The sequence below is a fragment of the Mercenaria mercenaria genome, chromosome 6 (genome assembly GCF_021730395.1).
Source record: "Mercenaria mercenaria strain notata chromosome 6, MADL_Memer_1, whole genome shotgun sequence".
In the NCBI taxonomy this organism is placed as follows: Eukaryota; Metazoa; Mollusca; class Bivalvia; order Venerida; family Veneridae; genus Mercenaria; species Mercenaria mercenaria.
Window position 1 is genome coordinate 65,004,974 of NC_069366.1, and position 26,882 is coordinate 65,031,855.

The following is a 26,882-nucleotide window of genomic DNA, read 5'->3' on the forward strand; positions in this document are numbered from 1 at the left end:
CTGAAAATAATTCTTAAGTTAAAATTTACTCTAAAACATGTTATTTAGAAATAAATGACAAATAAAGTTTCATTATCAAACTCAGCTGAGACTGAAAATGTTTTGTAACCACGGGACCAGGTCATTTGGGTTATTTATATAATAATTCCTCGAATGGCGTTACTATCTCTTTTTTGACAACAATTAATTGCAAGGGACAGAATAACTATATATAGTGTCTAATAACAAATCTCACTAGGAGTAGAATTCATCATGTGATAAATAAGACAGAAGTAAAGTATCAGCACTCATTAGTCCCAGCTGGCTTTAAGAACAAAGAATCTCCCTCCTGTGCCATCAGATACCACCAAAGAGGAAAACGTAGCGTCCACCTGTTAAAAGGACGAACACCAAACATACACGGTGTCTCGGGTCATTACATCTTTTAATAAAACGTTTAATTGCTATTACCAGACTCGACTGAAAACGCTTGCAATGACACAGAAGCTTCAAACATGTAAAAACATCTCCATAAAATTCAGGTTTTAATGTACACTGTCGCAGAAGTATCTTTAAATAACCGTTAAATTTCAAAACCAAATGTGAATCACGATAATGATTTTCTTAAATACTATTTTTCGCAGTTAATGATAACGGTAAGCCCGCTGAAAGTCTTCATTTGTAACATGTATGATAAAGAAGACTGACTTTCTCCTTCTGAGTATAATTGCTATGGAGTCGAAGTATCTGTAAAACATACTGGATATAATCATAAATGCTACGAATGTCCTTTTTATGTTTTATTAAAGGTATACTAGGTCGACCCACATTTCATATTAAAACATGAACAAATGCTACATATAGTTTATATAAACATAAAATCAATCAACTTTAAGTGCATCAACAGTGTTATGCATTAGGTTAAGAAATGTACACTATAGGTAAATGTGTACTTCTACTAGAAAACTGAAAGTTGTTTTAAATAGTCGACTGTAACTGAATTACGTTTAATTATGAATGTAGCTCTACGTACACAATTAATTTTAATATCTAACAATGTTTCTACATTTGAAGTAAATATCTGAATATAAAATATTTTAGCAAACGATAGCCACTGGATATCTTTAAAACAATTTTTAAAGTATAACACTAAAATATATTGGCATAACTTGATACTACTCTTTGTAAGGCGTTTTGCAGTAAGGAATGACTGATTTTTGAAATTCGGAGTACGATTATGTTGGCAATGGATCGCATACTTCCCCACCCCACACACACCCGATAATACACCAGTTTGAGCAAGCAATGTTAAGTAGTTTTGGATTTAATCTGAAGCTACCGTCAGAAGACTGTTTCTGTGTTATTTAATTAATTAAGTTGATATAACAGTTCAGCAAAAACGAAAACATACAACATTTTCTAAAAATGTGATTTCACAAATAGTGTTTCACAATATTTGAGAAAATGTCCAGCCGTTTATCGATTTCGTACATTAATATATATTGTTAACGTTTTAGTTTACACGTACTAGAAGTTCAGTCATTTTTGCCTGTTCTAAAAAAAACAAGCAAACAAACAAAAAAAAAAAAAAAAAAAACAACGCTATACACACATTTGGTGTTTATTAGAAAGTAAAAACATTGTCACCCATTGCATAGCGCCTTGGCAATTTGGTGTAAGGTCTTGTCGGAATATGTTACTATCGTACCTCACAAAATATTTGAAGTACAATATAGTATTATAGATTAGATTTCTGTTTTTTTTTTCCTGCTTTGAGCGCAATAATGAGTTTGATGTCCTTTTAGAGCAACACCATCTGATACTGGTCATTTCAGTGCATGTAATCAAAATATGTGCACCGTTAAACTGCCGTTATAAATGGATCCACGTCACGACGAATAGTTTATATTTTTCCCTTTTGAATGCTGAAATGCGAAGTCCCTGTGTTGCGCTTTGTTCACAATCTACTGGAAGTTCCCCCGGACACAACAATTGTCTCACCAGTAACGTATGAGGCGTCTTTGGACAGAAAGAAAGAAACAATCCCTGCACATTCATCTGGCTCCCCAAATCTGTAATACACCGATAGTTGTATTATAGTTTTTTTTTTTTTTTACAAAATCCATAATGCAGTGCTTAATCAAGCTGTTCTTGGAGAAATGTACATTTTATCATAGCTAACGGAATAAAACCGAGTTTCTTGAAGACTTCACACAAGGTTAAAGCACTAAACACTTTATATCATTTAATTTACTAACTAACGTTTGTATGTACTCTCTTCCCCCCCCCCCCCCCCCCCCCTCTCTCTCTTTTGTACATAGATACAAAATTTAATTTTTACTTTTCCATTTGACAGTGATTAGGCTACTGAAAAATATACAAAGAAAGATACATTCTTTTTTTTCAACTGTTTCTTACTTAATCAATATATCTAGTTTGTGCAACCAAGACAGACAAAAGGGGTTAATAAAAATTGAAAACTGACATTTCTTTTTAAACTTAAAAACAACTTTCCTAGTCTATTGAAATTGTAATGCAGTCAGCAATACGCCTAGATTTCTTAAATATTTTTTTTTTCCAATTTTACACATATGTTACAAAGGTAATTTTTTGGTGCAGCAACCAGCTTAAAAAGATTTAAATTCATTTCTGTTTGATATCGGACATCTTAAATGCCTGGGGACCACAAATAATGTACAGTTTCACTCAAGAAATGTTCAAACAAATCGAATGATTTATATTCCTGCAAGACTTTTTACCTTTTTAACGGGATGCTTTTCTTAAACTCGTCGGAGGCTTCATTCTTCCAAATCTTAAATAAAATCAATATAGTTTGAGAAGCATAACAAGAGTTTCGTCATATCGTGGCTTCATTCTTCCATATATTATTACAATCAATAAAAAAGAGAAGCATTCATAACACAATCGTGGCGACTTCATGCCTGCATTAAACAAAATATAAAATAATATAAAGTTTAACCTTTCTACAACATACGAACTTCAGTGCAAAAGTTTATTTTCCACATGTATACGTCTATTCATGCATTTAGTAGTGTGTTAACCCTTATCATGCTGGACACGACTGATTCTGCTTTTGCGACCAGTGTAGATCTTGATCAGTCTGCACAGTAGGGTAAGGGTTAAAGCTGCGCTGTTTGATCAGAAGACAGTTTTCCACTCCGTAATGACAATATAAAATTGGAAAAGCATTTCTCCTTAATATCCGAAGGATACCGAATAAGCACACGCTGGCACGTGATTGCACCGAAATTGCCGACTGTCATTTTACTTACGGCTTCGCTGAACCTGGTTTTGATAAGTCCCGGTGCAATACAGTTGACACGTATGTTCATCCGGGCCAGCTGAGGGACAAGGGCCTTCGTCAGTCCAAACAATGCAGTTTTACTGGTTGAATATACGCCCATTAGCTGTGTAGTTGAAAATACATGTATTTATTTCTTATTACGATGTGTGATAGAGAAAAGCAGTGTCTATCTAACGTTTTTGTAACTTTATTTAAGTGTGCAGACAAAATCCACAATTAATTCATTATAAACATAAACAGATAAGGCAGTAAAAAAAGGAAGCCAAGATGAATACCTCGGACGGCGAGTAGCCACCATTTGAAGAAACAATGACGATTGATCCACCCCTGAAACAAACATATTTGTGACATGTTACCATTGTTAAAACATACTTCGAAATTACATTAAAATGCATTTCCCCATTGTCACCGGAGTGTCGTGTTTTGGTCAAATCAAAGAGGTCTTTCCTTAAAAGTCATAATTAAAATGACAATTATTACTTATCCGAATATTAATAGGGTAACATCATAATATGAATAAATAAAATGAATAAATGTTTTTTTTTGTCTAGCTTCATTTCATGCTCTTCGGCTCTTGTTTTTCGTGTTAGAACTTCAAAGTTTTCGCCGCTCTCAAATGCATGTCTGGTTGCATTTTTTCATCTCTCTGATGTGTAAAGACCTCCAAAAACTTGTCTCCTTCAGACTCTTAGCATTTCATTCCTCTCATCTAAAGTAAAGCTTCTTTTTGCTCATCTGATAAGTTCGAATCTTCCAAAATCAACGCCATATTGGGCTTTCACGTCTGCTGGCGACAAGTGACTCTGCCTTTGTGACAAGTGCTCTAAAATATTTCAGAGTAGTTTTCCTAGCTATCGTCAAAATAATAAAACAACACTCTGCTCCGTTCTGGTATCTAGCCGTACTGAAATTATTGATCGTAGATATCAATAGGAACCGTTTCGACTGTCTTTAGACACGTACCAAACATTTCAGAACACTATTTGAATAAGAGTATGTACAGAATGATAGAAATAGTCAAACGAACAAGACCAGCGAGAAACAAATTCTACAGAAATGCGACTGCTACATACGACGTATTTTAGAAGCACATACATTTTAATGTATAAAACATTACAAAATGTACTAGATTACCCTCTTTTTTCCATGTATGGCACAACTTCTTTGATAAGGAAAAATGTTGCTTTAACATTAACTTCGAATATTTTATCCCAGGCGTCTTCTGTAGACTGTTTGCAAAAAGAAAAGGTTTCAGATTTATAGCAGTTTTTCGATACGTATTTATTAGACAGTACATGTAATTAAAAACAAAAGTTGGACCCGTAATGACTGTCGGCAATTTCCGTGTGATTACGAATAATTCGTAATTCGTATCCCACTTCGGCATTCTCCGGCGGTCACAAAGCAGGTGGATTTTCTTACCTGCCGGAAAATGCCGAAATCGCATACTCGTAGAATACGTAACTGAACGGTCATTGCCGATTGTCATTACGGATCTGATACCTTAAGCGGAAAGGCAATTTTTCTTAAATCATTTAAAGAACTGAAAGAATTTTCAAATTTGGTTTAAAAATAAGTTTGTTATGAACATTTAGATATTTGATCAAAATGGTGGCCATTTTGTTTCCATGGAAACAAAAATAAAATGGCGGATTTATCAATTTTCTAAAATATAAATTTTGAACAGTATTTACTTATTTCTGTAAAATATGTTTTCTACTTTTTTTTTTTGCAAATGAAAGAAACCACCTTTTTTACATCTTACACACAAGAAGCATATGAAAGTAATCTATTCAAAAGGTTATTTACTAAATCAAAGAAGTATAAAATACATTTATTTTTATAGCTCTTTGACTAAATAAAGAATTTAGCAGTGTGCAAATGACGTCATAAACACACTAAAATGGCTGCCTCCCTGATCAGCCATTTTCTAAAATTTCAAATTAAAAATTTTCTGTTTAAGAACACCAGTGGATTACTGTCTTGATGATGAATGGGATGAAACCACAACTATTCACTAGAAGAAACTTATATATTCATGCAGTCATTATGTTGCCTTTCTTTAATATCGATTTTAAAGTTTCCGAGCTCAAAAAGAACAGAATACACCAAAGGCTGTATTTATCTACAGGCAAACCTGTATCAAGCCAAGCGGCTAAGGGAGTATCATAATTTGGCTCCTTAAGGCAGGTGGTTGCTTAAGTCAGATCAAATTAGAATAAAAATCAATTTAGAAAGTTAGCTGACTGGCTACCTATGGCAAATTGCTGGTTAGTACAGGCGGTCACAAAGTCAGGTGTAACTGTACTTACATTCAGTATGGGACCAAATATCGGGTTTACTGCTGCATTTGAAACAAGCAGATCGATCCCACCAAATTCACTCACCGTCTGAAACAGAAAATTGTTAAAAAAGACGCGATGCAACTACTTCATTCCTTCTACCATATGACGAACAAAAGGAACAATAAGAAATGGGGAAAAATAACATTTATTACATGTTTGACGTCGCGGGAGTGTAATAAAGCCATTAAATAAAAATGATAATACACTAGTGTAATAAAGCTTTGACGTCGACGTCATTTATAGTATTGGAAACGTCGGTCAATTTACTTGTTTATATAGTAAAAGAAAGTAGAATTTTTGATGTTTCGACAGGAAAGGCTAACATGTGATAAAAAGAATATTACATTTGTGACTTTCCACATTGAATTTATTAAACTCGTTGAATAAAATTGATAAAATGCTCGGCAGAGCCTTGCATGTTATTATTTTATTCAACTCGTTTAATAAATTCAATATGAAAAGACACTCATGTAATATCCTCTATTTATCCTACCCTCATACAAGATATAGCACAAAATCGGCCTGCCTAATAAACTTTGCTTTATCTAGTCAGTGTCAAGATATTACTCGGGAACTTCTGAAATCACATATTTATCAAAATTTTGCATTGAAACCATCACCATTGTATTGGAAATGTCTGAACTTAGAAAATGAGTGGTCAAATCAAAGGTTTTTATCCTGAAACAAAAAAGCTATCGTTTTTTTTCTCACTTTGACAGCACTTCAGTCGGAAATTTTGAAAACATTTTTTCCGCAGTTTTCATTGAAACTGTTACATTGTATTAGAAATGTTCTAACTAAGAAAATAAGTGTACTATTAAATGTTTTTAGGCCAGCTTTTATACAGGAACGAAAATGTTATTGCATTTTTTCAATTTTATCAATTATTTTATTCAAATTGAATAATCTAATTCCAAACGTCATATATGACGTGAAGTCTGCACGATGTTGCTCTTTCCAACTACCGAGCTAAGACAGCCAGCTACTATATACATAGAGAATATTAGGTTACTGTCTGAAAAAAAAAATTTATTAGGCTCGTCTACGAAAAAATGTAAGGCTCGGCAGAGCCTCGCCTAATATATTTTTTTCAACTCGCCTATTAAATGTAAATTTATCAGACAGTAACCTAATATTCTCTATGTATATATTAGCTGGCTGTCTTAGCTCGGTAGCTGGTAGTTTTAAGAAACTGAACATGTACGTTTGTAAGTCGAATGTCACAATGATGACTAATAGAGGTTAAAGGTCGTGTCTTATTTAGTCATCTTTCTTTGAAAAATCACCTGTTCAATCATTTTCTGCCTATGTTCTTTCTTCGCCACGTGACATACAATCCCTGACACATTAAGCCCCTTGTCTTTCAATGTTTTTACGGCTTTGTCAACATTTTGTTGTTTCCTACTACTTATCATAACTTTAGCACCATCTTCAGCAAGTCGCTCTGCTATTGAAAGTCCGATTCTGTACATGAAAAGAAAATAATCTTTTGAGAAAATTTCTCAAAGAACTGATATATATATATAGTCCCTGCTGGCACGATTCTGGCACACAGGCATTGTACGTACACAACCTTAAGATGTGGAAAAAATCTATAAAGAAGATAAGATAGCAGGGTCGTGCTCGTGAGGTCATATATTATGTACTCTAGATAGCGGAGTCGTAAGTCATAGATGATATAAACAAGACAGCTGAGTCGCTCCATGAGGTCATGTATAATATACACAAGATAGCGGTGTGTGCACAAGACAGCCGAGTCGTGCTCATGGTATAATATATGAAGCGCACAATATAGCTAGCCGAGTCGTGCTCATGAGGTCATATATAATGTACACAAGATGCTGAGTCGTGCTCATGAGGTCATATATAATGTACACAAGAAGCTGAGTCGTGCACATGAGGTCATATATAATGTACACAAGATGCTGAGTCGTGCTCATGAGGTCATATATAATGTACACAAGATGCTGAGTCGTGCTCATGAGGTCATAAATAATGTACACAAGATGCTGAGTCGTGCACATGAGGTCATATATAATGTACACAAGATGCTGAGTCGTGCTCATGAGGTCATATATAATGTACACAAGATGCTGAGTCGTGCTCATGAGGTCATATATAATATACAGAAGAAAGCTGAGTTGTGCTCATGAGGTCAAGTGCAAAAGATAGCGGAGTCGAAAACTTTAATTCATATATAAAGTGCAAAAGATAGCTAACGACGTGCTCATGAGGTCATATGTAATACATACAAGATAGCTACAGTCGTGTTTATTAGGTCATGAATAATACACACATGACAGCTAGATACGTGCTCTTGAATGTCATGTAAAATACACACAAGATAGTTACAGTTGTGTTTATTAGGTCATGCATAGTACACACAAGATAGCTACAGTCGTGAATAATACACACATGACAGCTAGATACGTGCTCTTGAAAGAGGTCATGTATAATACAAACAAGATAGCTACAGTTGTGTTTATTAAGCCATGCATAGTACACACAAGATAGTTACAGTCGTGTTTATTAGGTCATGATAATACACATGGAACAGCTAGAGTCGTGCCAAAGAGATCATGTATTACACACACAAGATAGCTACCGTTGTGTGTATTAGGTCATGCATAGTACACACAAGATAGCTACAGTCGTGTTTATTAGGTCATGAATGATACACACATGACAGCTAGATACGTGCTGTTGAAAGAGGACATGTATAATACACACAAGATAGCTACAGTCGTATTTATTAGGTCATGCATAGTAACACAGGATAGCTACAGTCGTGTTTATTAGGTCATGAATAACACATAAGACAGCTAGAGTCGTGCTCATGATGCCATGTTTTATACACACAAGATAGCTACTGTCTTGCTTATAAGGTCATGAATAATACACACAAGGTAGCTACCGTTGTACTTATTAGGTCATGAATAATACACACAAGGTAGCTACCGTTGTACTTATTAGGTCATGAAAAATACACACAAGATAGCAATTGTCTTGCTTATAAGGTCATGAATAATACACACAAGGTAGCTACTGTTATACTTATTAGGTCATGAATAATACACACAAGATAGCTACCGTCGTGCTTATTAGGTCATGAATAATGCACACAAGACAGCCAGTGTAGTGCTCATGAGGTCGTGTATAATACACACGATATATCTAGGGTCGTGCCCATGATGTCATGTATAATAGATGTACACATAAGATAGCTAGCGTCGTGCCCATGATGTCATGTATTATACACACAAGATAGCTTGAGTCGTGCTCAAGAAGTCATTTATATTACAAGTCCACACTTCATGTAAATTACAGTAAGTTATCGTGTTTATCCGCAGATCAAGATAAGAGTTTATAATAAACAAAACACAATATTAAATCATACCCATCAGATGAAGCTGTTACAATTGCAACTTTTCCAGTTAATTTCCCCATTCTTTACAGTTCCATGTACACATTGATTTTAATAACCAAACTTTTAATGTCGAACTCGGGTTCATTTTCTAGATCGCAGCGATAGCGGATAGGAGACAGTAGTGTGAGTACTTTGATTGTTACCCGTCGTACCTACCTGTAATCCGAGTGGTCTACCGCGGAAAGGTGACAGACTAAATACAATGTATATCCGCAGTTTACAACAACTTTAATGAAATAAATTATATTGCAATAAATAGAGAGTATTTCATGAGTGTCTTTTTATATTGAATTTATTAAAGGACTTGTGAAAAAAAATGCGAGGATATGCCCAGCATTTTATCAATTTTATTCAATCAGTTTAATAAAATCAAAGCGGAAAGATACAAATGTTAAATTCGTTTTATCAAATGTAAGCTTTTCCTGCTGAAAAATAAAAAAAAACTTCTTTCTTTACCTATTATATACCAATTAAATTCGACGTCAACGACGTTTATAGTGCGTTTCCACTGTGTCTCTTGAGGATTTCTCATATACTGTAGGTTATCGTGGTTGCGTACAGAGACTACAGAATTCATCCCTCAGGAGTTATTCAATTGATTTTTTGTACCTTTTATGATAGTTGAAATAGCTGTTTAGATATATGGCTACGTGTGGTGTACTGATGAAATGAAAGCTTCTGGTAACAGAGTATGTATGTTTTTCTTATTGAAATTCCTCCCCAAAAGTTAGAATTTTATGAAATAGTAGGAAGTGGAAAACCACAAGTCGCCCAACACGACATAAATGAAAATGTTACAGGCTCGGTTTGATTGTTCATGTACGAAAGTGGAAATGTAAGCTACCGTCCACGCCCTCTAGCATCAGGTTGAGCAGAACTCAAACCCTTCTGTATAGCAATAGCATTTGAGTTCACTAAATCTATTAACAAATACTGCCTTGAAGCGATCCAGTCCAAGCACTAACCCATGTATCAAAAGAATCAAGCCTAGCAAGCTTGCATTTCTCACGACTATTGGCCCCCTTTTGTGATGTAGCAAGACCGCTCATATCTGTATGTTCAATCTGAATAGAATAAAGTCTCATGAGAAATAGAGAATAACAGGTTACTGTTTTTTTGAGAAAGGGTTTCTCAGACGAGGCTACATATGGTCCTGGAAGTAGCGAGGCTTGCCGAGCTCCTTCCGGACCATATCTAGCCAAGTCTGAGAAATCCATTTCTCAAAAGACAGTAAACTGTTATTCTATTTATCATGCCATAATTTATTAACAACTTTTATCCTACCATTATGCGAAATAAAGTGCAAAAAGTAGGGGTGGACCAAATTTTGCTGTTTTGCCGGACTTCTTTCTTTTGATTTTTTTTCTTCAAAATGACGCCATCTTGTTTTTAGAGTAACTGCTAAAAGACACATTTACGCGATTATTTTATAAACGCGCTCTTAATAGGTACGTGAGACCATATCACTAATGTATAGTGTATACCTACCGTATTTGCAATTACCACAAAAAAGTTTTTATAACGGAAACGCTCGTAGAAAACGGAAAATGACTGGTTTCGTTTTGAGGAGGCTGCGTTTTTGGTGCGTGGCATTCCCTGTTTGATATTTTTCTTTGTTTTTCATGCAAAGCGTTTGTTCTGGATTTAGCCACAGGCACGGGTCCAGTGTATATTTTTTGTTTAATATAAAAAAATCCTTTTTTCACACAAACATGAAAAAACATCTATGACCAAAAATCCGGTCACAGTATCATATACACTGAAAAGGTGGACTATGCGAGCGTAACGCTATGGGAAGCTACTCGGCAAACTTGTAGAACATTCCAAAGTCGGAGTTTATACACTTGCAGCCGCTACCTGCATGACCGCACCTTCGAAACATTTAAAGCCTTCCATAAAAACTAAACTGACCCCATAAATTGCTTTGAAAAACACAATACAAGTCTCTACGAGCGAAATATTTCAATTTTTCCTCGGTAGGGCGTGTTCCTGGTTTTATCACTTCGTTTGGCAGCTGAAATCGCCGGGGATAACAGAAATATTTCGCTCGTAATATTAAAGTCTAGACGTCTTTAATCAAAAACAATACTTTCAAATTTAAATAAACTTGAAACAGTTTTTGTTTTCAATATGCATTAGATTCACGGATTATTGAAAGTCACCGAGGTGTAGGGGTAGAATTAAATCAGGGTTTTTTTCCCCTTCATAATAGGGGCCGCTGATAGGTCCCTTCCCCTCAGTAAATTTCTTTTAAATCATGCAGTTTTCCACAAAAGTTGACTTTACATTAGGTTTTTATTGCCCTTTGCTCAAATACCTAGCTATTTCCTCCCCCCCCCCCCCCCACTCCTCCCAAATAACAGGCCTTGGCCCCTTCTCTTGGTAAGAAAACCCTGTAAGTACCGTCGGACTCATAACCCGGAGGTCACGGGTTCGAATCCCGTCCGCATAATTTGATCATGACATTCGCAACCCCTTTTTTCAGCGCAAGTACTGTCTATTTGCCAACATTAATAAAGTTGTGGGGCGATAATTGGCGGGGCGGTGGTATACGAGCGAGAAAATAATTGAAACTATTTGTATCTGTTTTATTTTTTTTTTATTCATGGAAATATCTAATAAATACGCTCTAATTACATGTTCAATATTGGTCAGGCGCGTATCTGGGCATATGCCTATACGCCTGTGCGTGCAATTAAAATTCGACACAAACTGTCAGCGAGAACAAAACGAACATATAAAGGAACACTGTGGGAACCGCACAGGAACGGCCGATGGCAACACCTTCGAACGATACATCTATTTGTATTTTTCTTCTTTCTAAATTACATATTGCTTACAAAGCTGGGCATACTGATAGTGCTTCATTTCTGTATATTATATTTATCTTGCAGTTTGCAGTTCACATGATCAGTGGCATCTGGATTATTGCGATCTATAGCGTAAAAGTGAACAAACCTTTTATAGGGAGTACGGACATATCATTTGATGTCGAACATATATTGTGAATCGTTTTAAGCTTCGTATGTTTTGAATGAATTCGTAATGTCATATGATCTTAATCACATATGTGTATATTGTGCATCCGTTTAGTTGAAGTTTTCTATACATGTAGAAGACATTTTGCATAGATATGTCTCACAAGAACAAAAAATTCTGTCTGCCTAAGTGACAAACTTAGAAGAAACAAGCTTCAAGTTTCAAGTTTCAAGTTTATTCAAGCAAATGTTAAGTCCCACTTATGTGGGCAGCATTAACAGCATATAATATATACAAATACATACATTTAACAAACAGTGACACATTGGAAAACGGCCATTGTTATTGTCTTCCATAATTTTTATAACTCTAATTCGATAATACATGTATAATGAGTAATAAATGAAAATTTTAAACTACATGTATAACAGATACTGGAGAACAGTAGCAATGAAAATTACTGTTCAGTATGATTAAAGAAAACATGTTGCTGGTGAACAGTAGCAATGAACATTACTGTAACAAATATGATTAAAGAAAACATGTTGCTGGAGAACAGTAGCAATGAACATTACTGTTCAGTATGATTAAAGAAAACATGTTGCGGGTGAACAGTAGCAATGAACATTACTGTAACAAATATGATTAAAGAAAACATGTTGCTGGAGAACAGTAGCAATGAACATTACTGTTACAAATATGATTAAAGAAAACATGTTGCTGGAGAATAATAGCAATGAACATTACTGTTACAAATATGATTAAAGGAAACATGTTGCTGGAGAACAGTAGCAATGAACATAACTGTTACAAATATAATTAAAGAAAACATGTTGCTGGAGAACAGTAGCAATGAACATTACTGTTACAAATATGATTAAAGAAAACATGTTGTTCTCCTTACTGTTACAAATATGATTAAAGGAAACATGTTGCTGGAGAACAGTAGCAATGAACATTACTGTTACAAATATAATTAAAGAAAACATGTTGCTGGAGAACAGTAGCAATGAACATTACTGTTCAGTATGATTAAAGAAAACATGTTGCGGGTGAACAGTAGCAATGAACATTACTGTAACAAATATGATTAAAGAAAACATGTTGCTGGAGAACAGTAGCAATGAACATTACTGTTACAAATATGATTAAAGAAAACATGTTGCTGGAGAACAATAGCAATGAACATTACTGTTACAAATATGATTAAAGGAAACATGTTGCTGGAGAACAGTAGCAATGAACATTACTGTTACAAATATAATTAAAGAAAACATGTTGCTGGAGAACAGTAGCAATGAACATTACTGTTACAAATATGATTAAAGAAAACATGTTGCTGGAGAACAGTAGCAATGAACATTACTGTTACAAATATGATTAAAGGAAACATGTTGCTGGAGAACAGTAGCAATGAACATTACTGTTCAGTATGATTAAAGAAAACATGTTGCTGGAGAACAGTAGCAATGAACATTACTGTTACAAATATGATTAAAGGAAACATGTTGCTTGAGAACAGTAGCAATGAATATTACTGTTACAAATATGATTAAAGAAAACATGTTGCTGGAGAACAGTAGCAATGAGCATTACTGTTACAAATATGATTAAGGAAAACATGTTGCTGGAGAACAGTAGCAATGAACATTACTGTTACAAATATGATTAAAGGAAACATGTTGCTGGAGAACAGTAGCAATGAACATTACTGTTACAAATATGATTAAAGGAAACATGTTGCTGGAGAACAGTAGCAATGAACATTACTTTTATAAGTTTGATTAAAGGAAACATCAGATGAGTTTTTATAACAGTTTGTGTTTTTTCACAATTATTTATACTGATTAATGATTAGAAACTGTAGAGTTTTAAATATGGAATATATTGCGAACTTTTAATGGAGAGAGATATCATTTATTTAACACCTTAATGAAAAGGCAAGCCTAATACCGAAAGCGAAAATGAAATTAGACCTGCAAAAGGCGTCAAATTTAAGTTTGCTCTATATACAAAATTTACAGATTTATACGGTTATGTACAAAAACAATATACTACACATTACAAATACATGTATGTATGAATATACATGTCAAAAGTTTTAAACAAACACAGATAACAAACAAACACAGAAAAAAGACACACAAAAAAAACAGACAAACAAAACAAGATAAACTATCAATAATAGAAATTGATGCGTATCAATTTTTTCAAATATATCAAATGATCTGTGTTTGCACTTGGACACTTAAAGAGTTTACTTTCATCAGTCTTTTGTAACTATATATGTACACTTTTAAGCTGTAGTAATTGGGACATATATAACTTGACGTATTTTAAATGACATGAATACTTAGATTGGCACTTAGTGAAATTATGGACCTAAATAGAGTCAGTAGTATAAAGTAACTACTGTTAAATTAATTGCATACATTGATTAGCTAATTAGTCGTTTTGAAATGCTTTATAATAATGTTGCAAAATAAACTAGCTTTTTTAAGTTTTATGGAGTTATGCGACGTAAGTAGTTCTATAAATTTTATCATGTTAGGTCTGGTATAAATATTTCTATCTATTAACTGTTTTCTTTCTGTTTTAAATAATGGGCATACAAGGAAGAAATGATATTCATCACCTAAATCATTGCAAACTGTACATTTTCTATCATTTGAGGGTATATTACTCCAACGACCTGTTTCAATTGGTAAATTGTGGTTTCGAGTCATAAATGCCATTATTCGTTGACCTAAATGTGTGGGAAGCTTGTTAATATATGCACTCTGTTTAAATTCTGTTTTTAAGTATTTATAAATATTAGATGCAGAAGTATTATTTATATCTGACATCCATTTTTGTATGAACGTGTCTCTTAACTTTTGACCAGTGGACTTAATTAGCCACCTGCTATTTATAAAGCTTTGGCTATACCAAATACCGGAGAATCCTAGGTGACATAAGTATTGCTTAATGTTTTCTAGCCATTGTGATTTTAAATAATTATCTGAATGAAGTGTATAGATCATGGAATATATTTTTGATGCTAATTTAGTAGTTTTATCACTATCAATGTTTTCGATTACACGTGACCAGTAAACAATGACTCTGTTTTTATGTCAACTTCTAATGGTGTTATTCCTAGTTCCCCATAAATCATGTAAGAGGGCGTTGACTTTTTTAAGTTAAAAATATTTTATAAAATTTAAGTTGTACTTTTGTAATATTTCCATGTTGCCAAATCCCCAAATTTCACTTCCATAAAGTAATACCGGTTTAACTGTTTTTTTTTCAAAAAGCTCAATTTGCAAGTCGTATGGTAATGATAGGGTTTTAATTTTCCTTAACAATGCAAACATTGCCTTATTACCTTGTTCTGCTATTTTTTGCTTTGTTTTGTAAAAACTTCCCGATTTAAAAAAGTAGAGCCCAAGGTATTTGTATTCTGAGACAACCTCCAAGTCACTATTACCGATTTTGAATTTAATGTTATGTATTGTTCTGCCTTTACTAAAAACCATAATTTTTGTTTTATTTATATTTAACTTCCATTGATCACAATATTCTTTAAATATATCTAATGCGTGTTGTAGGTCCTGTTCACTATCACTAAGTATAATTGTGTCGTCTGCATAGAGGAGTAAAAACACTTTTAAAAACGTACGTGCACCATCAACAAAATAATGTTTTGAAACTCCTTTAACATTTTTTTTCATCTAAAAATAGCTCTAGATCGTTAAGAAAAATAGAAAATAAAAAAGGCGATAAATTTTCACCTTGTCGTACCCCAACGAGGCAATTGAAATATGGAGATGATCCTTCCGAAGTTATCACTTTTGATTTTATATTTTGGTACAAATTGTAAATTAAGTTAAAACATTTTCCATTTATGTTTTCGTTTTTCAGTTTCATCCACAAACCAGTGCGCCATACAGAATCAAAGGCCTGCTTAAAATCTATGAAACAACAGTATAATTTCTTCTTATCAGATTGTACAATATCAATTAAACTTTTTAATATAAATATGTTATCCACGGTGGAAAATTTTTTTCTGAACCCAGCCTGAGTTTCTGATATCAAGTTTCTACTTTCTGCATATTTATTTAATCTATTATTTATAATACAGGTAAAAAGTTTTCCAAGACAGCTAAGTAATGAAATCGGACGGTAGTTTTCTGGTAACTTTGGGTCTCCTTTACTTTTATAGATAGGTTTTATTGATCCTATTGTCCAACTTTCGGGTATTATACCACTATCAAAAATAATATTAAATAATTTTGTATAGATGGGCATCATTAGAGTAAGAGACTTCTTTATTTGCTCATTTACTACTGAGTCAATACCAGGTGATTTATTATTTTTTAAGCTTCTAATAGCAGTGGTTATTTCTGAAACTGTTATTGGAACGTTTAACTCCTCGTTATGAACTTCATTGTCTAACGGTCTTTGCAAAGGATCTGAGTCAGTACAGTCTGGTATAGTATCATAAATATTTTTAATGAAATCATAAAAATCTTGGAGTGAAGCCATTGTATTTGTCTGCGGTTTATTAGTGTTTATGATGTTCCAATATTGCCTTGGATTGCTAGTTTTCAATTTTCTAAGTTTCTCAACTTTAGTCGTGTTGTGATGTGTGTATGCTTTACGTAATGTTCCTTTATATTGTTTACTTACATTTTTTAAAATATCTTTGTAATATTGTGTTTTATATTTGTTATACATCTTTCTTGTTTTGTGATACACATTTCTCATTTTTTCACAATTTCTATCGAACCAGAATTTGTTTGCATTATTTCTATTATGTTGTTGCACTGTTACATTTCTTTTACCAAAAGAAATTTCCGAACATGTATTAAACAGTAATGCAATATCGGATACAACGTCGTCTATTCTAACTTGTGATATATCGTGTTCGTCCATCATTCTATCAATTTTAGTTTCTATCTCAGAAATCTTTACAATATCTAAATTTTCAAGAAATTTGTGATCTGCTTTCTGGTCCCAGAGTATAGTTTGGCATTGTTTAGCAGAGGTTTTAGATACTAGTTTCTGCTCGCATAATTTAGTTTTTAGAGTAACATATACAGGACAGTGAACATCCGAGTATAAATTACAAAAACTTTCAACTTGAAAATCGATAATATTTTCAAAAACAAAAGATGTTGACAAAAAATAGTCAACAGTACTTGAATTTTTACAGGTTAACATAGGATTACAATAGTCATTTCCGATTCTACCGTTCAGTATAAACATATCGTTATTTTTACATAGTTCTATCAAATTATTGCCATAATAATTTACAGTCTGGTCAATATTTTGTCTATACAGCGGTACATCATACAGTTCAAAGTTCATAAACACATTTGTTTCTTCATTATGTATAGTTTCTAGATCAAACATGTCTAAAATATGTTCATCTATACGTATATAATCAGTCAAATTGCCACATCGTGCATTGCAATCTCCAAACAAAAGTATATGCTTGTTACCAGTGCAATACCTAAGAATTTCTTGTTGTATCTCAAAAAAGGGTCTACATGAGAATATCTCGACCCAACAGGTGGAACATATAAAATGCCACATTTTAAATCTTCACTATAATTGCCATTAACATTTCCATATATTGCATGCGATATGGTAAAAAATTTGATTAAATTACTCTGGCTGTTATTATCAATCTTAATGTACGGTGAAAGATAATCTTTAACCAACAAAATCATTCCTCCCGAACGGTAGCGAGACATTTTTTCTCTATTGAACATGTGCACAGAATACCCAGGAATACAAATAATATCTGTGTCATCAGTTTTTGATTCTTGCAGACCAATTACATCGAAGGTAGATATATATGAAATAAATTCAGGACAAATCAATTTCGATCTTATACCTCCTACATTTAGAGATAGTATTTTTAGATCGCTTTCATGACCGTTATCATGTATAAAACTGTTATTGTCATCTCTATTGTTAGAGTAATCGTAGCCGTTTTCCGAAAACCGTTAATCTTGCTGTTTCACGCCTTCCTCGGGCATTGATCGCTGATCTCCTTCAGTCTGTATAATTTGTTGCATTGGCGTAGCAACTGGAGCCGAGGGGGGGGGGAGCGGCAAATGAACAGTCACTGGCGTGGAAGGTGCCATTACGTTATCTGCCGGAGGGGGTGTCTGCGAGCAGACAGTTTTTACACAATAAATGCTTGTTTCCATGTTCTCTTCCGCGTAAATGGAGGTAAAGCAAGTGTTTTAATGCCATGGAAAACAATTATGTAGGTAAACCCTAAACAGTTTCAGAGGTTAAATATAAAATCATCAATTGTAATTTTGAGTACATATGCCCTAGGTTTAAAATAAGACGTAATGCATGTATAGCTAAACATAGTATAAATATTTGCTGCTATTACAAAAAGTTAAGCCAATGATTTATATTTAATTGACACTAAATCTCAGCATACCGGTACATGTATATAAACTGGATGTTTGGATGTTTTAGATTTAGACCACCATTTACGGCGAAACATTTTGCCACAAACCCCTAGTTGCGATACTCAGTCAAAAGCGAGATTCTGTTGTGCATGAAAGTTTATACAGCAACTACCGAGCGCTCGTTTTCTACAAACATACCTACATATCACTTTGCCCATTGAACCTCGGTATTCTCAATTTGGGCATGTCGGAATCTGTTTGCACAAAGGATCACCCGCCTGACTACTATTCAAGTTTCAGTAAGATGCAATAAAACAGAGCAGTGGGAGAATAAAGATGATAGTCATCCGTTATCTCGAGTAAGTTTTAAATGTTGATGATTCAAATACTGAACTTCCTATCTACTCACTAAGAACACACAATCCCCTTATCGCAAATCCTGCATGTAACTGTGGTGCTTTAGTAGAAGATGCCGAAAACTTTCTATTTAAATGTCCAAAATACAACAATCAAAGGAGAAATCTTTTTATAAATACACGTCAGTTTCACCCTCTTAGCGCGAATAAATTACTATTTGGTATTGATATCCTGAACGATGCTCAAAATAGGCTCTTATTTCATCAAGTACATCATTTCATAAAGGAAACTAAGAGATTTTGATAACTATTGTACTATTTTACTGTTCAGTTTTCTGTATTTTCATGATGTACATCAAGATAGAATGGACCACTGCTAAAATATTACATACATGAAATGCATTGGACTGGGAAGGTGGCATCTATATTGGATCTGCGGCAATTGTATTGTATCTTTTTTTCCGCTTTTCTGTAATATATAAATGTTGTTGTTTTTTTGTTGCTGTTTTTTTTTGCAGTACCATACTATATTTTCTTTTTTCTTTTTCAATTCCTGATTTGATTGTTCACATATATCACAAAACGACAGTATTTCTAAATAACATATAGTCTGCTTTGTCAGGGGAGGGCCCCCGATAATGTTGTTATAACTTCTGGCCCAACCCTTTTGTATTTTTACGTTGATGTATTTATGTATGCTTGTTGTATGTGTGTGTATTAAATATGTATATATATACAATAAAATATGATTAAACTAAACTCCAGTAGTCCTGTATATTGTAGTGTATTTCATCAAGGCATCCTGACCCCCTGGCTGAAGTACGCTACACCACATTATATTCAGATTTGCAAACGCTACAATTTTAGTTTGTAATCATAAAAGAGAGTTTAAGTTAACATAGTTTATGAGAGACATTCAAGTTATCGGAGTAGTTTCCAGATTTAATATTAGCGCAGGACGCACATCTTGCGCAGATAAAAAAAATGTAATATTTCGTTCTCATTATGACAGAAATCACTCTTTTTTCCATTCATTTTTTACAATAGCTACATAAATAGTTTGTTTTATGAATGAAATATATTTGAAATATCAGTGTCATTTCAAACATTGCTATTAGCGCAGGACTGACCTCCTGCGCAAGTTACAGATGTAACATTATTGATCTCAGATTTGCAAAAAAAACCTATAATTTTAGTCTGTAATCGTAAATTGAAGTAAAAGTTAATATGATTTATAACAGATATTCAAGTTATCAGAGTATATTCCAGATTTTCTTTTAGCACAGGGCAACGAACACATATCTTGCGCAGCTACAAAATGTAAAATTTCGTTTACGTTTTGACGAGAATTACTCTTTATTCTGTGACTATGACTATGACTACTCTTTATTCTATCGATTTTGTACTATAATTTTTTAAAAAAGAATAATAATAATATCATTAAGATTTGTAAAAAAATTCTTTTAATTCTGTCACTTTTTTATTTCATCTTTTATCTCCATGTTGAGAGATATGCTTCCGTTGGTAAAAAGAATATTATTGTGAAATTTCAAGGTATTTCAATGTAATAAAAACGATATTTTGCTAAGTGTGTGCTCGGTTGAAGCAGAAAATTATAAAAATAGTCTAAAACATACCAGAGGACGACGTGTGCAAGCTGGAGAAAATCACGCCTTCATGCATGTTTGAGTTTTATTGCATTTTGATCAGATAGGATGTATTGAAATCTGGTGATCGACTGCTGTGAATTTACTGATGTGGAAACAAATTTATGATACATAATTTAAGTACCAAGATATTCAGCATTTGACATTTATATTTATTAATAAATTGACGAACTGCATGATTTACATTTGTATCAAACATGAAATGCAAATTACTGATATTTGTTATATTTGTTATTTGCGCTGCGCATTTGGTAAATCGCGCAGGTTAAATTTATCCTGCGCAACGATAGGTAAATCTTTGCGCATATAACCAACGTACAAAAATTTGTCATATGCGCTGCGCGTTTGTGGTTATTTGCGCTCAACATAGATCTAAACTATTTTTGAAGGCAGATATTTGACGCGTGCCGAAATGAGATCAAATATGCGAGTGTCATTAGTAACGCCAGTGTCCCTGTCTACACGTAACAGCAGCTACTAAGCTGAAACAAACAAATTAAAATGAATAAATTCCTGATCTTAATAATGAGGAAGACCTAAAGAAAATCCAAGAAAAAGATCCTGTAGGAATCAATACTCTCTTAGAAAGAAAGGCTATCACAGGATATGTAGCTGTATCAAGACTCGTACAGTCTACTGCCAAAAGGATCGTGTGTTGCGCTTACGTCAAATACATAGATGAGTGTTTTTTTGCGATTGCGCTCTTATAGCTACTCAGTTGCGGCAAAAAAGTCATTTATCCAGGAGAGTTTCAGCATAAGTTCTTTCTTAAGTATGGACTTCTAAGATACATTAGTTTTATAGGATATAACTTGTATTCTTTTAAAATGTGTCCTTAATACAATTTTAGAATAAATCTATTTTGTTCCTCTCAGATTCTAAAACAACGAAAAGTAAAAAACGATTCTACTGAAGTCGATTTTCGTGATACACCTTTCTCCTAAGGTATAACTTTGTCCTAATGCTTCGTGGAACGGACCCATAGATATTGATATCAACAATATGTTATCCTCTTTACAGGGCCTACTAGTAGAAGGGATGGGGGACGTAGGCCGGATTATTTATTTTGAAACTAGGGCTTATTTATTTCTTTACAAAGAACATATTTTGCATTTATAGCTGACACTTTCTTATACGCCTTCTATAAAAAGCTTTACATACTTATATAAATTATACCAGTAGGAAAAATGAAGCAAAGGGGCAAACATAATGGTATAAAAAGCAAAAATAACTTTCATCTGGAATGTAAGATTGTGTTGTGCAATGAAAACTACGTTAACAAATAGAGTGATAAATCACATAATTAGGTCCAGTAAATAAGGAATAATGAATTGCATATAGAAAGCGTTAAAAAATTCTGTACAATCATAGGTGGATGAAGCTTAATCTATAAAATATCTATGCAGGTTAGATCTCTTGAAGAGTATATTAGGTGGTGTGATATGATAATGCATATACTTATTGATAGAGCTTCAAGCGCCTGTGTTACTACCACTGCGACCGAAGTAAACGCGACAAGATTTTATTGCGTCATCCACATTTTCTTACAGAAAATTACGTAAGTCTTGAAAGAGAACTCATACTGTTGGAAAACAAACAAAAACAGAAGAGTATAAATCTCTTATAGAAATGTATCACATGGTTACTTTAAATAGAAAGGCATCACATGATTACTACCCGCCCGCTTAGCTCAGTAGGTAGAGCCTCGGTCTAAGGATCGCGGGGTCGTGAGCTCGATCATCGGGCTGGGTGTATGTTCTCCGAAACTATTTGATAAACGACATTGTGTCTGAAATCATTAGTCCTCCACCTCTGACTCAAGTGGGGAAGTTGGCAGTTACTTGCGGTTAACAAGTTTTACAGGTACAGAATCCAGGAATACTGGTTAGGTTAACTGCCCGCCGTTACATGACTGAAATACTGTTGAAAAACGGCGTTAAACCAAAAACAAACAAACAAACACATGATTACTGTATTAGCTGAAACATTCATTGCTAATATATTGATGATGCATTCTGTACAAATATACAAAAATAATAGAATAAAATAAAAACAATTTATATCATCGAACATACTAAATACAGTTTTAATTTATTGATATATTAAAGAAAAAGAAGAATATTTTATTAGACGCTAAACTACATGTATACAGTTTCTGGTCTTTCTGGTATTTCATACCTTCCTGATTTTGGGGCCTAAACGGCCGAATGATTAATTTCATTGACTTAGAATCACTAGCTCCTTACCGATGTGGGTAAGAAACCTCGTTTGGTTTGTAGAATCCTTCAGAATGACGGAAGGTTGGTGAATCTTCCCATCTGTCTTTCCATTCCTGAAACAATGCCCTCTGTGTTCTTCCTCCACAACAAACAACTAGAATTGTCGCTATGTGTCCTACATTATGTAAGTGTAGCACAAATACAATAAAAAAATCGTTTTGACAATGTACATAATAAACAAGAACCATCTTTAAAATTATAGTCGATGTAGTCTGAAGCATGGAAAGATGTTGATTTGTGTCGTACATACGACACATTCGTTTTTAAGAATAGAAATACATATTTCTATATACGTACATTTAATTATTGCTCCCTTTATAAAAGTCAATTACATATCAAACTTTTTGTTTCCACAGAACACACACTTTTGTGAATTTAGTATAACATGAGCTTTTTGTCACACATATATTCCCACTGTAAGTTAAGGTGTAAAGTGGCAGGAAAACATATTGCGTAGAAAAATAATTTGCTATATATTTTCAATACACAAATTGTTAAAATAGACGTATTTAACGGTTTTCAGAACAAAATCTTTATCAGTCAGGCAGGAGTAACTTATTTAATTTATCTATTCGATATTAAATACAAAATACACACAAGCATATTATTATTCAAACATATGCTTCAAGAGATACTAATGATATGAAAATGATCGCAGACGTAAATAGTAAACAGTTATGCAGTTTATAGCCCTCAGTGTGGTATAATGGACTGACAGTTTGTGCAGTTACGTATTTGTTGGTATACATGTACAAATAGTATCCACTCTTTTTGTCGGGTATAACGTCATAACAACACAATTGTATGATGATACGGTGTTTGTCAAGCTTTTGATGACGGAAGAAGACTCCAGGTGGGCCTCTGTGGCTTATTTCATCTTCCGTAAGCCTTTACATAAAGAATTCTACCGACGTTTTATTACGCTAATTTCGTAGAATTGTAGTGTCTCATTACATTGTTCAATTATCTGAAATACGACATATAACATGCGAAGTGACACACAACATGCGAAGCAACACACAACATTATATCGCGCACATGTCGTGGAATTACCAGTGCCCTAGTTATTTCGTTGCACGATGAAGTAATAAAATAAACACTCCCAGCGTCTGGGGTGAAATGTTGTGTTTGTCCCTTAGTTATTATTAATTATTAGCCATGAAAGTCGAAATTTCGAGTTGTTTACTGCCGTAAGTAAAGTAGATGGATAGGTCGTGGCCTTTATTTAGATACCTTGTATAATTCAAGGCCAAACATGCTTGGCAACATATACGGATGTGTAGTTTGATGTATCCACTTTATATTTCTCATCTAAGAGTCAACAAAATGACTATCAAGCTCAGGTGTTATATAGAAGAGGTTGCCCATTAACATGTTTAGCCTTTGACAGACGGACAGATGTTTAAATTCTGTAGATACGGAAGCAAGATTCTAATTCGAAATTTCAGTTATTAATTCGAAATTTCGAGATAATATATTATCTCAAAATTTCAAGTGATTAAGTTGGAACTCGAAAATTTATTCACTTAATTTTAATTTCGAGTTTCTTTATTTAAATTTCGGAGTTTTGAATTAATAAATTACTTGCACATGGCATTAACTCTCTTTCGTAAATACTAGAAATAAAAATCCACAATTGAAATCAATAGAGTATCGATATTCAAGCTACACTAATATTGTCATATTACCTCCCTTTACAATAAATGAAACTAGATATGTTTGTTTAATAACCTTTGAATGACATTGGATCAAAAGGAAAAAGAGCTGTCCGCCCCGAGTAATTTCGGTCTAAACGCAGAGCTCTCAGCTTTAACTTTATATATAACCGGACAAAATAAACAAAACTTATGTTAAAATACGCTTGAGAAATATTGCAATAATTTAAATTACTTATTAAATTCCAGTATCTGTTACGGCATATATGAAACATGTTACGGTGCAGAGAGAAGTGTACTCTCATTCGATTTATCTCAAGTATGTTCTATGCTGACTAAAATATTTTATCGTAAGATATTGCTTTGACAACTTACCTATCAGAATAGGCTAATATATAGACTAAGTGCATGTTTATTGATAGTTCACATACAAAACATGATTTTACGTTTAAATTGTAACCATGCTTTATCGTTTATATTTTCAATTAGATACATGTATGGTTACTGATTTACGACATTTCGTTATGGTGTATTGGCGTACGCGATTTTTTTTTTTTTTGCACATTTCGTTGTGTCTTGACGTGCACGCAAAAGTGCCATCACAAAATTCTGAAATGTTTCTAGTGTTTTTTTTTTTTGCGGGCCACGACTAAACAAAAGTGTCAGCGCCTCAAAAGCAACTCGCCAGAACGAAATAAAATGTTTCGTAGTCTCGTAAAGTTGCGCTTGCCAGGACGACATAGTTCAGAAATCTTAAACTCTTGCTGCCTTCAGTTTGCACATACTGTTTGATTTGATGATTAATTCATTTAAAAATAATTTAAAGCGGAACCGCGTTTTGAAACTATTCATACACGATGGGCGGTCATACTATATCGAACTTTCTGTATTAAACGCGACGGATGATAGGTCTTATTTGAAAAATCGATAATCTTGTAGCTTTGATCTTTATTTTCCGTAATTCGAAGTTTAACGGGGGCCCATAAGTATTTTTTTTTAAGAAAAAACGATATTTAAATTGCATTAAAGGCCTAGACTTTGGCAAAAGGGATTTCTGTATTCATTAGCACAGTTGAGAGGGCGGGGGAGACTAATGACTTTCACAGTATGGTTCGAATAAACAGGGGTCATCTTTTATTTAATAGATATATGATAACTTTATAAAGTATACCTATTTTTGGCATAGTTTTATTTAAAAAAAAAAAAAACATGTTTGCTGTTCAAACAGAATAATAAAACTATAAGACACTTATTCAGGAATATATTGCAAATGTGTTAATGAAGAAAAGCAAGCTATTATATTTTCAAGATATGTGTTAAAACTGTAATTTCTTTTTATCTTTTTTTTAATTTTAGAGGCTCTTCTTGTCTGTCTTGGCGAAATTGAACATGGGTGGAAGTGGTGTGTGTGTGCGAGGCGGGGTTGGGCGGGGATTTCAGGATTTGTCAGGGAGAGTTTTGTCCTATATTCGCACGAAGTGTTCCATTTTCATTGTTTATTTTATAAAATACAGAACTAAGATGAATGTTCTTTGCAGTAAAATTTTGAAATTTAGATGAGTAAATGTCACATTTTTTCGTAAAAATCAATTATAAGTTTGTATTTATCTTGAAAAGACGACAGAATGAAAAGACTAGAAATCAGCCGCCATAGCATACACATCAAAAGAGAGCTTAATCGTTTCAAGGGATGGTGGTTCATTCATCACGAAACGCAGCTATTCAGTGAAAGTGGCAATAACTTTTTAAACAATTACTAAACTATTTATATTTTGGCAATCGAATGTTCCTTAAATTGACTGTTCTCTATGGCTGATTGTAGACACTTAAGCAACAAGTACAAAAATATCAAACAGGAAATGCCATGTTCTAAAAACGCAGCCTCCCCAAAACGAAACCCGAAGCACGCAGACGAGCACACTACAAACGAAAACACACGCACGCACGCACACAATCACTCGCTCGCATATAAAGCAAACATACGGGGACAAAACGAACAAACGAAGGAACAAAGTAGGACACGGCCAGTGGCAAAACACCACAGGTGAGCTCGAACCGGTTTATGGTGCGCCGCACCCAACCTTACTCTTACCCTCACCATGTTCCAAAGTCATGGGACAGTGTAAATAAAAGTAATCCCTGCCAGGCAAATTTCTAACACACGTAATGGAAACAAAAACTTCATGGTGCACGTTGAAGAATGAATCGAGGTCACAATAACTTCAATTGTCACCGGCTAACTTTCTCTGCATACTCTCTATTTAGAGCAACATACCGGTATCTATGTTGTCGGGTAAAACGACATATTTAAAAAACAAACAAGCCGCTCATTCCGCACAAAGACTAAATGTATCATTCCTACAGGTAATAAAAGATTTCCGATACATTTGATTGTTCTTGGAAATGACTAACTTGTTTTAAATATCAATAACCAGGGCAAAAATAAATACCAAA

The 26,882-nt window shown here is 33.8% G+C and overlaps 1 protein-coding gene across 1 annotated transcript; it reads right to left on the bottom strand.

The window, feature by feature from the left end:
* Positions 1-766: 766 nt before the first annotated feature.
* LOC128557811 (dehydrogenase/reductase SDR family member 4-like) lies at positions 767-9,175 on the bottom strand. The gene is made up of 8 exons (XM_053546173.1): positions 9,047-9,175; positions 6,936-7,113; positions 5,617-5,694; positions 4,439-4,533; positions 3,580-3,631; positions 3,273-3,407; positions 2,739-2,791; positions 767-2,051 (listed from the first exon to the last, which is right to left on the bottom strand). Exons 1-8 carry the CDS (start codon positions 9,094-9,096, stop codon positions 1,937-1,939), a joined length of 756 nt encoding a protein of 251 aa, XP_053402148.1. The 5' UTR covers positions 9,097-9,175; the 3' UTR covers positions 767-1,936.
* Between the last annotated feature and the right edge of the window lie 17,707 nt (positions 9,176-26,882).